This window comes from Gasterosteus aculeatus, chromosome 16 (assembly GCF_964276395.1).
Source record: "Gasterosteus aculeatus chromosome 16, fGasAcu3.hap1.1, whole genome shotgun sequence".
In the NCBI taxonomy this organism is placed as follows: domain Eukaryota; kingdom Metazoa; phylum Chordata; class Actinopteri; order Perciformes; family Gasterosteidae; genus Gasterosteus; species Gasterosteus aculeatus.
Window position 1 is genome coordinate 14,108,956 of NC_135704.1, and position 16,534 is coordinate 14,125,489.

Here is a 16,534-nt window from a genome sequence, read left to right on the forward strand (position 1 = left end):
TCACGACCCTGCAAAGCTGCCATACGCCCTGATCATGTGACCCGGGAGTTGCAGAGCTGATGACTCGGCAGCTGGAGTCAGACAGCATTCAAGAGGACCTTCCTTGAAATACCTAACGGGATAACATACAGATAGATTGTTCAGCTTGTTTTTTTATTTTTCTTTCGGGCCAGTGTTAATGATTATCTTCTTTCTGTTCATCATTTTTGTCCAAATGTCGTAACCATTTGTCTGACATGTTATGATTCAAACTGTTGTTTTTTAAATTTCACTTGACCAACACTCTCAGAAAACCAAATTCCAATCAGTGCTTTGGTTATTCTAAGTAGAAATATTAACAATAAAGGTCCCTTAGTATAATTAAGAAGACTCTTCCCTGAAACAAACGAAAACAAACCTCTTTACCGCGATGTTTTGTGGACCCTGAACGGAGGACGATGTCAAATCAATTCTCAATTCAATTGCCGGCCCACGAGTTGTCTTCTCACAAGGTGTCCCAGAAACGGCAGAAACAGTAAGATTGCAAATAATTTAGCTGATCACATTCATACTCTAAAAGGGACGAGCCGTTTGGATTTCAATGACCCCGTGCTATAGATTTAAGTGCCACAAGCAGGACAAAATGTACTTCATAAAACCACAGTGTCGACCAGACGTACCTGCTTTGGTCACCACAGGCACTACTATACTTTTTGTCTTATCATTTAATTACTATTGATTAATTCATTGCTATTCTTTGTCCCCTCCCCCCCTCTTCTTTTCATTTAGTGGGATGCCATCACGGAGATGGACGAGCACAACCGACCCATCCACACCTTCCAGGTTTGCAACGTGATGGAGCCCAACCAGAACAACTGGCTTCGCTCCAACTGGATCTCCCGGCAGGCCGCCCAAAAGATCTACGTGGAGCTTCGCTTCACCCTGCGCGACTGCAACTCCATCCCGTGGGTGTCCGGCACCTGCAAGGAGACCTTCAACCTCTTCTACCACGAGACCGACGAGTCTCACAGTGTCAAATTTAAGCCCCCGCAGTACACCAAGATAGATACCATCGCCGCCGACGAGAGCTTCACTCAGATGGACCTCGGAGATCGCATCCTCAAGCTCAACACGGAGGTGCGCGAGGTGGGACCCATGACCCGGAAGGGCTTCTACCTGGCGTTTCAGGACATCGGCGCCTGCATTGCTCTGGTTTCAGTGAGGGTTTACTATAAGAAATGTCCGTTCACGCTGAGGAACCTGGCCTCGTTCCCCGACACGGTGCCTCGTGTGGACTCTTCGTCGCTGGTGGAGGTGCGGGGGGCTTGTGTCGACCACGCCGAAGAAAGAGACACACCCAAACTGTTCTGTGGAGCTGATGGAGACTGGTTGGTCCCTTTGGGAAGATGCGTCTGCAGCGTTGCGTATGAGGAGGTTGACGGCGCATGTGCTGGTGAGGTTTTTTTGCCCCTTTTTTCAATATTTAAGCTTTAGATTCATCAACGCAGCATACGTTGAGACTCTAGCAGGTCGTGCAACACAGAGAAATGCTCCAGTTAGTTTGCCGTCAAAGGACTGAAGTGAATTGCACTGCCAACTTGGAAGCTAATATCCATTAAATATGAATGCCCTACTATTGTTTCAACTCTTATCCAATTCACATTTGTCTTCTTTATTCCTATAGTTCTGCAATAATATCATAATATGACATACCGTGTGATATAATAACCAACGAAGTTGGTTTCCTCTAAATTAAATACTTTACTTATCGAAGCATCAACCAGTCAGACAGCGTCCGATATAATGTCTGCAGGGATTTGTGTCCATTTGCTTCACGTGTAATTATGTTAATGCATTCAACAACTACAAAATTAGTCTTTTTGTGCCTGCAACTGTACATATGTTGTCCCATTTGCTGTATCCTCATACAAAAATGTTTTGCAATAGCAAGTTTATCTTTCTCATCTCATCTTCATTTCCTTCGGCTGCTCATCATGCCTTCTTCATTTTCCTCTGCTTCCCCGGTTTACTGCTCACTGCTCACTCGCTCACTGGGTGGAGAATAAGACCGGAATGTTCAGGGGTCTCTGCCTGAAAGGTTTTATTTTAACCGAAACCACCAATTTATTTCATAACGTAACCAAGTAGGTTTTTTTCCTAAACTAAGACGATTTCTGACAGCAAAAAGTATTGTCGGCTGAAAGATGATGAAAGACGAATGAGAATATTCTTCAACTGAAAACACACCCTCTCTATTATAGTTTATCTCACGCGAGGTTTACTCGACACCATCCTCTTTATTCTACGGCATTTAGTCTACTACTGGTTTGGTCCACTCCACCCCTCACATGTGAAACTACGCAGGCTCTATGTTTTTTTGGCCTCTTGCATACTGCAGAGATTCTAAAGAGATCATTTTTGCAAGGCCAGGATGTACTCGTTGAAGTTGAAGATGAAAACCCTACAATCAGAACTCCCTCAGTGGGTTTGTACTGTGTCCGTGTGTGTATATATATATATATACTGACATAGAAACGGATTGTGCGTGTGCCCGTGTGCGTGCGTGTGTGTGATTGTGCGAGCGTCTAGGAACGTGGTGATTTTCAGTGGACCCCCCCGCTGTCCCAGGTGCTACCTCGGTGTGACACATTATCTCGGCCGGCTCGGTAGCAGTTTGATCCTCGACTCTGTGATACGGGCTTTGGGTTATCGCTGGTGGTGCTGCTCACTGTGAATGCAATAGTAGAAAATAATATATATATATATACCTGCATGAAGGTGCAATGCAACATCTTTTCAAGCCGTGTAAAGGCCTGATGTCGGGCCAACTGATCCACATGTCTACAGTCTACTGTAGATAAATATATCTACAAGTTGCTGAAAGAGAAACTAGCCACAAAAAGGTGAAAGCAATGATATATATGTTATGTCGTCACTTGATCGACTTATTGATTTTACCTGCACGATCTTGGACCACACTAGCTGGAAGTATTGACACAAATTGGATGACAGAGTGCAATTTTGTTCCCCTCCACATCTGCCCGACATCACGGCCAACTACTTGCTTGGTGCTCTTTCCAAAAATAATTTCAATACTATTCACTGCTCTTCTCGCATCCATCCAGAACCAGATGTCCTTGTTCAGTTGATTGCGATTAATCTTGTGCCACGGACCGTCGTCGCGTCCCAGCTGCACTCGCAGCTGCATGGCAATCAGCGGGCGAGGGGTTAAACTGCAGCTGTGATTAGAGCCCGACTGAATCCCACTGGTGACTTCATTTATTTCTGTCCCTTGCATTCATTTTCTCAATGCTACATATTGTTTTTGAGTCTTGCGGTGACAGAACAGAAACGGTATAATGATGAATTAACTTGCGGAGCAAACAACATATTGCAAAGTATGTTTGATTATTCCATAGAGGTGACCGTTAGACGTGGCGCCACCTGTAAAGCATTCCTCAAATCTCTCCGGGATGCGTTTGCTTCACGTCAGATCCATCATAGTTATGTTATAAAACTGTGATTTTCTGCTCTTTTTCCATTTGGATCAGTGAGTGATGACAGCACGGGCACCTTTTTGCATCCCTATAGGCCCTACGCACCACAGTCGTTTTCTCTCTCCCTCCTTTCTATCCTCCGCCCCTCTCTCTCTCTCTCTCTCTCTCTCTACCAGAATCGGATTTCACAGTTGGGTTGAGTTTAGCCCTTTGGGCAATGTGATGGCATTTTACTGCAATGTCAGAGCTGAAATGCAGCCCTTGCTCATTGTTCCAGGATTTAAACAAGCATCTTTATTAAAAGCCTGCACACAAGGTACCACTGGAACGCCTTGGGCATTGAAGGAGAAACACTGGGGTGGCTGGCTCAGCCATTGCTTCAATTCCCAGTTGACAACCAGTCAATCCTTCACCTGACATGCTCCTCCGTGTAGACTCACACTGGCAACCGCTTCCTTTCAGCACTCTTTTACTTGACTTCTTTGTATATTTTTGGAGATGTTTTCATGATTGCATGAAGGACGAGTGACTGAAAACACAGTCCTGCTAATGGTTCAGCACTATTACACTAATCTACTACAGCTTCAATGGATTAATTTGACCACCCTCAAGAAATTATTCACAAAGTTGTTTTTTTTAATTAGAAAAATAAAACGTTTTTTGACTAATTAAGACCATTAATGATTAATTGTTGTTAAAATCAGACCACAAAACATTACAGGGTAGAATATACGTGTGTGTGTGTGTGTGTGTGTGTGTGTCAATGTTGATGCATACTAATGCCCCTTTTTGACGTAATAGCACAACTGCGTTGTTTGAAACAAACACAACAATGAACGGTGCAACTACACAAAGCCATTGTGTTGTTCTCTGCATTCACTATGAAGGGACTCTTTTTCCACATGAGATATTAGGTATTTATCAAATGGTTCATAGTGGTTGTTGCACATAGCCTCCCTAAACAGAGGTAACAGAGGCATAGAGAGAAGGCAGAGAAAGGGGCGTGTTATTGTAAAGCTAACCGTCCTTACACAATTTATCTCCATTAGGTACTTTTGTTCCCTTGTCTTTTGTGACAGGAGCATCGTTCATGGAACTTTGATACAAATATATTTTATGTACTCTGCACCGAGGCATTTTCTGCTTTAAATACCTGAAAGGGGCATTGTGTGTTGCTGACTAAAATGTTATTTTGTCATATTTTTTAAAATTTTGTTTTCTTCCAGGAGCATACAGTAGTCTCACTCAATCGCTATCTTTCTGTTTGTATGCTTGTATCTATATGTATGCATGTGTGTGTCTATATATATATATATATACTTCCACCTCCACCTCCACCTCCTCTCCCTTCCCTTCCAGCAGTCATGCAGGCAACGGGCTAGTGTGCCTATGTCTAAATATAGAGTTGCACACGGACAGACGCGCACAAACCGACCAAAACATCAATAAGACCAAGCCGTGGTGTTAATGCAATGAGACACCTCGCTCCACCTAAATGATTGACACACACACACACGTTCATTCAGTCTCTCTCGCTACGTCTTTCCTCGTCCCTCCATCCCTGTTATTGTAAGACAATCTAGCTGATGCTGTTACCACTCGGTGTTTTACAGCAGCTCTTCTGTGTTTGCTGGGTGAGCTCTCTGTACCGCTATGAATAATGTAATCACAGGGTGCTTGTGTGTGTGTGTGTGTGTTTGTTTATATGTGCATGTGCACCAGGGTATTTGGAGCTGGGTGCTATTTGTTATGTGCAGAACAAATGCTTCTCCCTGGCGTTCTATTTACATTTTGAACTAATGCAGTAACCCACACATTACTGTGCACCTCTCATTTAAAAAAAGGATGAATATCCCCAAGGAGTAAAAATAAATAGTTCTGCGACACTTTGCTACTTCACTTGTGCTGCTTTATATTCTATTCAATTAAAAAAGTGTTTCATAATAAAACAAAAGAAAAAGAACCAAGTGTTCCAAAGTGTGTTCCAAAGCAAAGCTTGCCATATTTACCATTATTTGATCGTATCATCAAATACCGCATTCATCTTTCACAATTTGTATATAAATGTTTAAATCACAAATAATGATGACAGTTTTTTTTCAGACTTCTATTTTGAGCAAACATTTGGATGCCACCGGGTGCATATTGGATGTTTAAGGTAGGCAGCACGTAGGTAATGGGGCAGCTAAACTGGAGCAGCTGCATTAATCTTAATTGGCATGCTAGTTTACACATCCTGGAGAAAGTTTCACACGAGACATTTTCAATTACAGCATGACGACAGTCAGACAACAATTACAGCACATATCCTTCAACCTGTCAGCGTGCAAAATGAGATGTCACGCACACACAAACACACACAGAGGGGAAGCTGCACAGGTGAAAGCATTCATAATGAACCCCGTGGAAAAACACACACGCCGAGGAAAAGACTCGGTGCAGCACGCACATGAACAGCCGGCGTCTTGGTCAACACGACACGCACAAGAGCTCGAATTGCACGAGACAACATTTGGCTTTCCACAAAATATCTTCTAACCAACACACACATACATGGAGACGCACCGGGGGGGGTTCTGGCTGGCATCAGCAACATGGCTGTTTACAGACGGACCACACTGCAGGGAGACACTGTGACATTTCGAAAAAGGATAGTTTTAGTTTAACAAGCATGACCCTTCAGGCTTAATTGGGAGTATCTGGAAAAGAGAGACAGAGCGGGGGAGGGAGAGAGAGAGAGAGGAATTGAGAGAGAGAGAGAGAGAGATAGTGTGTTGGTGTGTGCTAGTAGTGGAGCGCAGATTGTTGGATAAATGTAACCCCACTTCATTCGGCATCAACGGCCACAAACGGAGTTGCGAGGTCTCTTCGTAGGGGGCCAAGCTGGGGTAAATCAGGTTCTCCAGCTCCTCCTCATTCAGCATGAAATCAACTCCCTTAGTCTGCATCCACCCATCAAGCCTCAAGACGTTTCTCATCAGACACGGTGACACGTACGTGTCCTTTGTACTTACAGTACGTCAATGCAAACAATACAGTGCTGTATTTCAATGCACAGCCGTTTGTTTGTTGTCTAGGGGGAGGGGGAGGGGGAGGGGGGTCATTGTATTAGCATTTGCCTCGGCAGCCATCAAAAATAATATAACTGAAGGCTCTTTGAACGACGGCGGTATGCTAATGCTCATTTCCCCCGTCCTCATTAAGCTCAGCGAACCTCTGAATAATGGCCCGTGTAAAGATCTCATAAGACTGAAGTTTTAAGTATTGAGAATACAAAAAGTCCTCCGGATTTTGAAGTTGAGAAAGAAGTTATAACCTTGTGGGAGGCAGGTGGCTCCTTCACAGCTTGGAATGAAAGCATAAAATGATGTTTAAATTGTTTTCATGGATGCTTTGTGAGCTGTCATGGTCTTCAAAACCCTCCAGAACTGTCCTACTGACACGTGGGACTCCTTTGTCCTGCTCAAAGCTGTTGACCGTGGACCGTCGGGATCAATGGCCTCTTGGCAGAGTGAAAAATGGAGGCCATTTGTAGCAAAACCGTGGAGGTTGTTGCGTGAGTGAAGAGCGAAACCCAGCGGCCATCTTTCCGCTCACGCCACAGCTGGATCTGCACTCGCTCAACGTTAAAGGGCGGGAGACGCAACGAGACCAGGCTTTAAACCAATGGCGATATGTTGTTAAATGATATTACCATAACACTGCTCCTTAATCACCGGTGATTTAGCTGAGCTTTTGTTAGACTAGGTTTGAGCTAGGTTGCCATATTGGAATTCTCTCTGCGGCAGAAAAAAAAATGTAAACAACGATCTTGCGATGATGTTTGCGTAATAGATTGTACCAAGAAATATTGCAAAAAGTCCGCTCGGAGTCTTTGGCGTTTGACTTGATGGGATCATAGCTGGGTTGCGGAGAGCACCACTCACCAGGCAGAAACCTTCTCAGAAGGGATGAACGCCGCCATCACACAGGCATTGGCACACAAGCACAAACTGTCGGACAATGCCGCATCTCGTCTGAGCTTTTGTCGCATGGATGGAACCGGAGAGGAAACGCACGTTTGTAGGTGCGCGGTAACGGGCGCGTTTACTCCTGTGTTCGACGCGGCTCTCTTTTGTTTTCTCATTTTAACTGCGTTGCAATTAGGTTTGTTCAAACCGCTGGCGCTCCACCTTCCACTGTCTCTCTTTAAATCAGTCACTTGATGAGCATTAGGAGCCCCTCGCGTTGTCGCTCTTCAAGCTGTAATTGAGAACAAATATGGAGAGGGAGAGTGTTTAATTGAGGTTGTCAAGCTTGGGGGGGGGGGGGGGGTTTGTTGGGCACCTAGAGATCTCCTCATCTCTTTTCATTTTAACAGTTTAAAGAATAAATTATGCAGATTGCAGCTTTTTCGCGAGTCCTAGTTGCGATGTGAACTTGCGGTGACTTCTGCTCGGTTCCCCCCCCCCCTCCTTCACTGAGAGTTACTTCAAAGCCGGGAAGTGATCAAAGACGGTTGAAAAAAATTCCCCGATGTACCGGCACCCTGCATACATACATACTGCTCCCGCCTGTCTCCACGCCGCCCGCATACTCTCTCTCTCTCTCTCCCTCCCGAAAAACAAAAGCAAGCGACACCCTGTGATGTTTTTCTTTCCTTTTTGTTTTTTTTTTGTTGGTTTTTTTTGCATCTCCTCGAGCGCCGTCCTGTCAGACGCTGCAACATTTCCATTGATTCCCCCCCCCCCCTTTTTTATTTTCTCCTCATGTGTGTGTTCTATTTCGGTACGTAAGAGACCAGGAGACTGAATTAGTCATTAAAGGCTACGTATGGAGCGACATGGCCCAGATAAGACATCACAGGGCTGGATTGAAGAGCCGACATGTCATAAATGAAAGAACATTTTAGGAGCTGGAGACAGCGCCTCCCGAGCAAAAAGGAAGATAGAAGAATAAAAGAAAAAAAACGAGGGTTACTGGGGGTTCAGCTTCAGTGACAACTCTGTTTCTCTTCAGCGGCAGTTTGTTTTTCCCACCGACGTTAAGCAGAAGAGTTATCACTTGTTTGTCCCATAATGAATACATGCACGTTTCATCAGCCATGTGAATATGAATGAGAGGTGGAGACGGCTTTTAAAAAAGGGTTCTAATGAAGACATCGCTTTCACAATCCAGATTTTCCCGTGAATATTGACAAATGAGGCAGAATTTCTTTACTTACAATGCAATCAACACAATTTCCCATTTAATGCACTAGCTAGCTTCTTTCTTGCCCATGCACCTGTTTTTCTTGCTCAGAGCAATCTCACACGCACCGAAGTGGGTGGATGTTACAGCGCTGCTTTAAATTGGTGGTGTTGGCATTGAAATGTACGTGTCATGCATTCCCACCTCCAATCAGAAAGGCTATTTAGGCTTGTTTTTAGCACACAAACATTTTAATCTCTAACACGGTGCAGGGATTTACGTTACATTTTGCATGTCCTTCTTGGACGTTGGTTATTTTTACATTTAAACTTTTTTTTCCAGTAAGAAAAGTTGAAATGTAAAAATAAGTTATAGAAATAGCGCATCAAATTGATTTCAACAAGGTATGGTCAAGTGAGGGTTAAAAAGAAAAATACTTCCCCGCAGCCTTTAACTAAGTACTTTACATTTTGTATTAAATATATGTAAACACGGAAACACGGCTATTGAGAGCATATATGTTGGTTTTTTTTGACAAATTGTGTGAATGGGAATATATTCCAAACATCTCAGAACCTTCACCTCGATGATACTCTTCCTAACCCCACGAGAGACGATGACCCCGGGGCATAAAAGGCTTTAGCTACCAGTTTCTCTCTCAATCTGCCCCAACTGCAACGGCCAAGCTTGTTAGTCACACTGGTGGATTTACACACACACACACATGCACGGACGCACACACACACACTCCTACACACGCACAAGCGTCCTGTGGATAGACTTAATCCAGCCGTTGAATGCGGCAAGCAGCGATAGCAGAACTGGGTCAGTTCTAGAGACGGCCGTGGTGTGAAGCCGTTCCCCCTCGGGTGGATTGAGGCCTGAACTTTGGCTGACCTCCCCCCCGTTAAAATGTACAGACGTACAATGAACCCTCAGAATGTGCCGGATGGAATCTGTTTGAGTTCTCGCTGACGACTTTATTGATTAGGCTAAAACGTGGGCTTAGGGCATCAGAAGAGTGTTTTGGACACGGATAAAATAGAGTAGCTGTAATTGGGTTGGTTTTTTTTTTCCCTCGGTGAGATTAACTAGAGGGGACGAAGTTCAGAGCTGAAGAGCTGCAAAAAGATGGTGACTCACTCCTCTTCATAGACGTGTGAGGAATCGCACTTGCCTTGGTGGAGAGGTGGAGAGGGTTAAAATGAAGGGACGAGTTAGGTAAGGCCAAGGACTTTGTCGCGCACGGCAACTTAAATGTTGATAATCTCACACTCTGAAGTTGTAAATTGAATACATATAAAGTTTATAATGTTTTTAAACCGCCCACGAGAAGGAGAGTAACCGTACAAAGCATGTGTTACATGTGCTCTGTTTGAGGTTAAAGTCAATAAAACCTATTCATTCAACAACTTCACTATCTTGTAATTCTAACATTGACTATAACATTACATTGAAGGTAACATCCATGGATGCAGAACGGGGAGAAATGTCTGAAGCCATCAATATAATCTGTGTTGGCAGCAGTAATCGAGATGGGTTTGTCCGTTTATCTTGCCAGCCACAGTGCGATAAATAATGTGAGTTTCTAAATGCAGTGTCCAGTGATGTAAGAAGGAAGGCTGAAGGGGGAATTAAAAACCAAAGTGCGCATGCCGTACGTGGTGTATTTTCATTTCTCTCTGCACATACTGGTGCCACTCATGTACAATTGTTCCATCTTAAGTGGTACTACTCGGCCACAAATCAGCTGGATGTTAGGATATTGCCCTTAGTGGGGCCATTTCAAAGCGTCATCACTCTTTGTAATGGTAACACTCGGCACCATTAGGCCTCAGCAACTAGTCTAACGGATGTTCATCGGAGTTTCACATCACCCCCAAAAAATGCAAAAGGGACTTTTTATAATGCAGTAAAGGTCAATGGTTACAGAGACTAAAGAGCACTTTGTAATGGTATAATTTCATAATATATATGTGTGGGAGTGTGTTTTTTCTTGTGTACGCTTTTCTTCTGAGGGACTTGTGGTAGTGTGTGAGTCTCTTTCTGTATGTGGGTTTTACATTTATCATTTTCTAAACGGGGTTGTGTGGTAGACTGTGTGTCTTTCTGAATGTTTTGGCATGCACATGTGTATTCCTTCTCATATTCTTGGCAGCGTGTGTACTTATGTGGTTACGCATCCCTATTATCCATCATCATCTGCTAGTAGGCAACTCATCCCGCTCAAGCTGATCGATGCTCATTGGGCAGCCGAAGGCCGAGCCTGGAGACCTGATTTATGAACCAATGCAGCTTGTTTTATGGCGGATTGATCTGCCCCCGTGTCTCCATCTGTGAAGGATTCTCCTTGTCTTCATTCAGAGTGACAGCAGGTAATGACGGTGCGGCTGCGAGAGAAAACGATGAAAGTGTTTACAATTAGACCGCTCAGTGCCGTCACCTCTCCTGACATCCGTAGTATACTGTGCTGCACTCCGGACACGGCAAAGAGTTCACTTCTGTCTGCGTGGGAAGGCAGGACTCAAATGCGGAGTTCGAACACAAAAAGACTTCAGTCCAAAAGGCAACAAAGGCAAAAGGGGAAAAACGGCAGGCGGGAACTACGAACATCCAGGACGATTGACAATGACGCGACAAGTGACACAAGAGACACACGGCTTAAATACACAAGGGAGGTGCAGGTGATTGGACACAGGTGGAAACTATTAGACGATCACAGGGGATGACGGGACAAGGCAGGAAGTGAAGTTACCCGGGGACACGAGTGGCAGAAAACTAAGGCAGGAAGTGAACCACACCATGACAACTGCTGTTTTTTGCAGCAGGAAAACATCGAAGGGAACGCGATGGAGACAACACAGAAAATAATTTAAAGATCAAACAAAATGACCCCCAAGACAAACACTGATACATGTTCCATGGTTGGAGCCGTCGAGGGGTTATTGACCTTGAAAACAAGAGGACAATTAAGTACACTGAGGAAGGTCAATGCAAAGCATGTGACTGAACCTTTAGGACACGCACATCTGCATAGACATGTGTGGCATTAATAAGTGATAGTGACAGGTGAAGATGTTAACTGCCTTCTTCTTAATCTGGGGCTATGGATACAGTACTGTACACCCTAAAGTGTATATATATATATATATGTATACTCTGAAGGTCAAGGATGGAGAGCAGGCTGGAGCTGATTATTCTCTCTGCAGACCCGATGACCCTTTTTAGCACAATAAGTTTGTTACTGTAAATGAGTCCCTTCCTCCTGAGTGTGAACAGCAGCAGGACAGGATCAGAGACATTGCGTCTGTGTCAAAAGAGTGTCAGACCCAAACCTCTAAACCTAGTGCCCGTCTGTTTGTTGTTACACACACACACACCGATAAAAGACACAGAATCAATGAAGAGGGCACTTACTGCCCACCTGGGTCTCTCTCTCTCCCTCTCTCCCTGTCTCCTTTCAATCAGCGCGAGTTAAAAGAAATGGTGCTGTAAGTGAAAAATACCGCCAGCTGTTGTTGTTGTCAAAGCTCCAAACAGCAGAAGAAACACAGACACACACACACACACACACACACACACACACAGACACACACACACTGTATCAGTTTTGAAGTTGCAGTGGTGCAGAAGTAACTGGGGTCCAGTTCATGTGTGGGGAAATGAAAGGGATCATTTTGTTTCATGCTGTGTGTGTGTGTGTGTGTGTGTTTGCCCCCTACCTCTTCCATCTGATACGGATCTCTCTTGCAGGGTGAGACTAGGATGGGCAGTAGAACCGGGCAGTTATTACTCTTCATAAGAAGCCGATCTCGATTTGTTGACGCTGGGACTTCATATTTCCTGTATTTCCACATCCTACTTAGTCAGGCTTACAATACAAGGACATTTATTAAAAACTTAAGTAAAGATCTGACAATGATCATTATATAACACAACATTATTCGACTTATGGTTTTGTAAAATAATTAGCTTCCATTTCACGTAGCTACAAAGCAACCAGAGCAGTTCATCCACGACCTCTCTGCCTCTTGTCAACGTCAAAAACACATCTTAAGAGAAGTGGAAATAAGCTTCTGTAAAAAGACAACATGATTGACACCCGCTTGACATCCGGAAGTAGAGGTGAAAGTAGATATTTGTTGTGCCTTCTCTTCTATATTGCAGCGCTTTAAATCATGTATCTGTCACGCGGCTGTACGTCCTGGTACCTCCGTTATCCTTTTCCCTGTTTTTACCAGTCATTTGAAACTAGACTAAGCAACACACGAGAAAGTGACGGTGCGATGCTTTCCAGCACCGTGTATTTTGTTCTGACCCCGGCCGCGTTTCCCCAGACAAACCCTGCGGCGGCTACGTCCTAATTGAATGTTGTCTAATGCGCACCAGGTGCGCAGGAGAGGTAAAACAAAGCAGTGGACGTTGTCAGCACTATCGCCGTCTCTGACCAAATTAAACTAATAAACCTTCCGCTGAGCAGTTCATTACCTCCATGTGTGCACGGGAAAGCTGTTCGTCTTCCTACCTGGGAAGCTGGGAAAAGCTCCTTGTGGAATTAGTGCAAGGGGCCAAAAGTCCACCGTCCCAAACGTTGAATGGGGCTGTAAGCAGTATGTCGGCTTAGAAAGAGTTTAATGCAGTGAGTGGATTATAATAGAAGGTAGGTAAGAATTGTATTAATACAACCAATCTCTTTAAATCACTTGATAGCATTGGGCGTACCTCTATTTTTGTGTGCGTTCTTGTGTCTCTACACAGGAGCCCAGCCAGGTACAGGACTCTGTTTCTTGTCCTTTGTTCGTCGGGGTTTAGCACGGGCTCAATGAAAGACGGGGGATTTGAGCTGATGCCGCAGCGATGCCGTTTGGTTCTGCTCTCTTGGCGGAGCGTTAATACGAGACCTTTGGCGACCAACCTTGTTGTACGGTTCAAAGCGTGTGATTTCCACTCTTGTTTTCCCAACGAAACGGGAGTTCAGCTGTTTTTCTTTCAGCCAAACAGACAGACGGACAGAATTTGTGCTCTCCGATGCAGTTTTCGGTGACGCCGACAGTTTTCCTCACATCTGCAGTTTGCTCTGCAGGGGGGGAGAAGCGTTTTGTCACCAGCATAATGAGGGAGCAGGTAGCACAGGTCTCCTCCAGCTCCAGAGTGCAGCAGGAGGACAACTCCAGCGTCTGCTGAATATCCAGCAGGCAGGAGAAGATAAGACAGAGGAGAGGGAGAGAAACAATGGCCGTGCGCTGAATCAGTTGAAGGCTTTTTACAATTCTGCTTGAGATTGTCAGCAGCTGCTTTGGGGCTCAGGATGATCACCTGCTGGAAAACAGTTGTTTGTCGGAGTCACAGCTGCCTGCAGCTTCTTGCAAAAGGAATTATCGCTTCAAGGACAGCTGATTGGGATGGTGTCCATACCTTAAACAAAGCCCTAAAATAGTATTTTTTAGAAGGTTGAGGTTAAGGCCTGCGTCCGTATGTGAGTCTGTGCATTGCTTATTGGATTTTCACCTCTTGCATAATGTGCAGGTTACAACGTGAAGGCCACAGGACCTGTAGGTAACTCAAGTGCTTAGTTCAAATGTAACATTTATAAACAAGTTTTTTAATCAAATACCTGTATCAGTTAGACTTTGCGTAGAAATTCTTTACTGAAATTGAAGACACTGGTGTAAATATGTGGCTTTGTACTGCATTCCACACAGTGGAGTCATCCTGATCACAGAGTACACAAAGTCACATTTTCAATCTCGCATCTCCCATTTCTTATTTGCTTTTTGTCGTCTAGCATCGGATCGCCCACGTTTGAGCTCATCTCAAACTAAACAGAAGTGAATATCGCAGCGCCTCAATCGGCCTTTTTCCGGCTTCAAGCAATCACACAGATGTCTGACCACACTGAACCCGCAGCGTGAAACAGCCCACACAGAGAAACACACTCGGTCTTCTGATTTGTCTGTCTGATTGTGCCGTCGGGGAGACTGGATGTCAGCGAGAAGGAATCTATTACGCGATCGATTTTTGCCACGCAATTAGGCGGCAATGGGAATTTCTCATTTCACTTTTCACTCAGTAAACAGTCGTCTCTCCGGAGCTTTGAAGGAGGAATAAAGTGATACACTGTGATGGCTTGAAGATGAACAGAAAGAAGCAGAATTTTAAGAAAAGCCGTGTGTGTGGATGTGTTTGTGTGAGTTCATGCTATCCGTAGAAAGGATGTAATGGGATACGGGAACCTTTCACTATTCAACAACCCTCACCAACAAGTGTATGAGCAGCGTTTCTCCCACACTTTCCTTTCAGTTGGCATCACTGAGACTTAAATAAATAAATGTCATGCACAAGTTTAAAAACAGGCCGAACCCACGGCCATTTTTGAATGTATGACTTGCAGACGTGTGCATGTTTGTACGGAGACGAAAGCCTTCTTCAATGCACATTCATTTTGTTGTCAATCGTGCAACCTGACAGTCCTCTACTCACTCAGTGCTAAAAAAATCAAGTTATAACCGAACTTCTTAAAACGTTTGGATTGAAATATGAACTCATTTCTATTTGAGCATTAAAAAAAGGTGACATTTAGTATTAAGAAAGCCCTCGTTGTGTTCTTATTACATTGTTACAGGTTGTTTCTTGTGAAAGAGAGAGAGAGAGAGAGAGAGAGAGATTTTATTTGCCAATTTGATGTTTTCTAAAGTTGCACATTTTATATTTTATTTTACAGGCAAACCCCTTTTTTCAGCATCACCATAAACACGTCCACCTGGTGCTGACGTTTAACATGAAGGGATTGGCAAGATTGACCGCTGTTCAAAGATTTACATTTCCATGCAGCATTCAATTTGTCAAGACATCAGCAGTGTCCAGCTGAGTGGACGATTCGTCTGATCTCCTCCTGGCACCATGTAGTCCTTGATAATGGCAGTGGGAGTCTTGCATCAGGACAGTGCCTGGCAGGACGGGAAAGAAGAGGTTTAATGAAGCTTCCTCTGCTCGCTAATTATAATCTCCCTCGCTCCCCCGCTCTGTCATTAAGCAATGTTTTAACAGGAAGACGGAAAATAATAGTCTAGGAGTTTTCATTTTTCATTGCCAGGGGAGTGTGTGTGTGTGTGTGTGTGTGTGTGTGTGTGTGTGTGTGTGTGTGTGTGTGTGTGTGTGTGTGTGGTGGATACAGGCACAGTAGCTACTGTGTGCCGCTATAGGTTCCCCAGTAGTCTGTGTTACATTCAAAAGTCACCTAAGGACGTGACTTTTGCAAAACTTAGACAAACGTGCAGCCAAAGTGCTGCTTGAATAACAGAAAAAAAGAGTCTTACCCAATATTCATTCTTGTGTCAGCTCCCCTCTGCCTGTGGATGAGCTAATGGGCTGCAGCAGCATCCTCTGACACAAGACATTTTTCTAATATGTTTGAACTGCTGGAGGACTCCACTGGGGTTTAATTGAAAGGGAAGTGCACAGATATGTACGGGATTAAATGATTCTACGTAGCCATGTTGTCTGATATTTGTATTTTAATTAGAGGCGGAGCTACTCTGTCAATCATTTTGTGACTTTCAGAAGTTTCTTTTCAGTTTCTTTTCTTTTTCGGAGCAGAGACGGAGGTCTGTCTTAAGAGAACCTTTTGTCTCAGTGAAGTTGTTGGAGAATTGCACATTCAATAACTTTTGAATGATTTCAACAGGCTTATTTTTGATATACTGTATGTCCACCTGAGGGCATATCTAGATAGCCTTTTTGACTGTTTACACATCACATTGCAGGCTTTGAGCTGCATATTGGAAAAAGACACTAAATTCAAAAACCACAGAAAGCAGTTCCCCGCGGTGTGAAATTCAAATATCACGGTAATCAACTATTTGAAAAATGGGAACCCTCTTGAGTCAATT

At 44.1% G+C, this 16,534-nt stretch overlaps 1 protein-coding gene across 1 annotated transcript in view; it reads left to right on the top strand.

Annotated features, from left to right (window-relative positions):
• The window catches only part of epha6 (eph receptor A6), a 101,565-nt gene that overhangs the window by 25,727 nt on the left and 59,304 nt on the right, over positions 1–16,534 (top strand). The window contains exon 3 of the mRNA XM_040201635.2: positions 769–1,432. Within this exon, the coding sequence (XP_040057569.2) occupies positions 769–1,432 (664 nt within the window). The remainder of the gene's footprint in view (positions 1–768; positions 1,433–16,534) is intronic.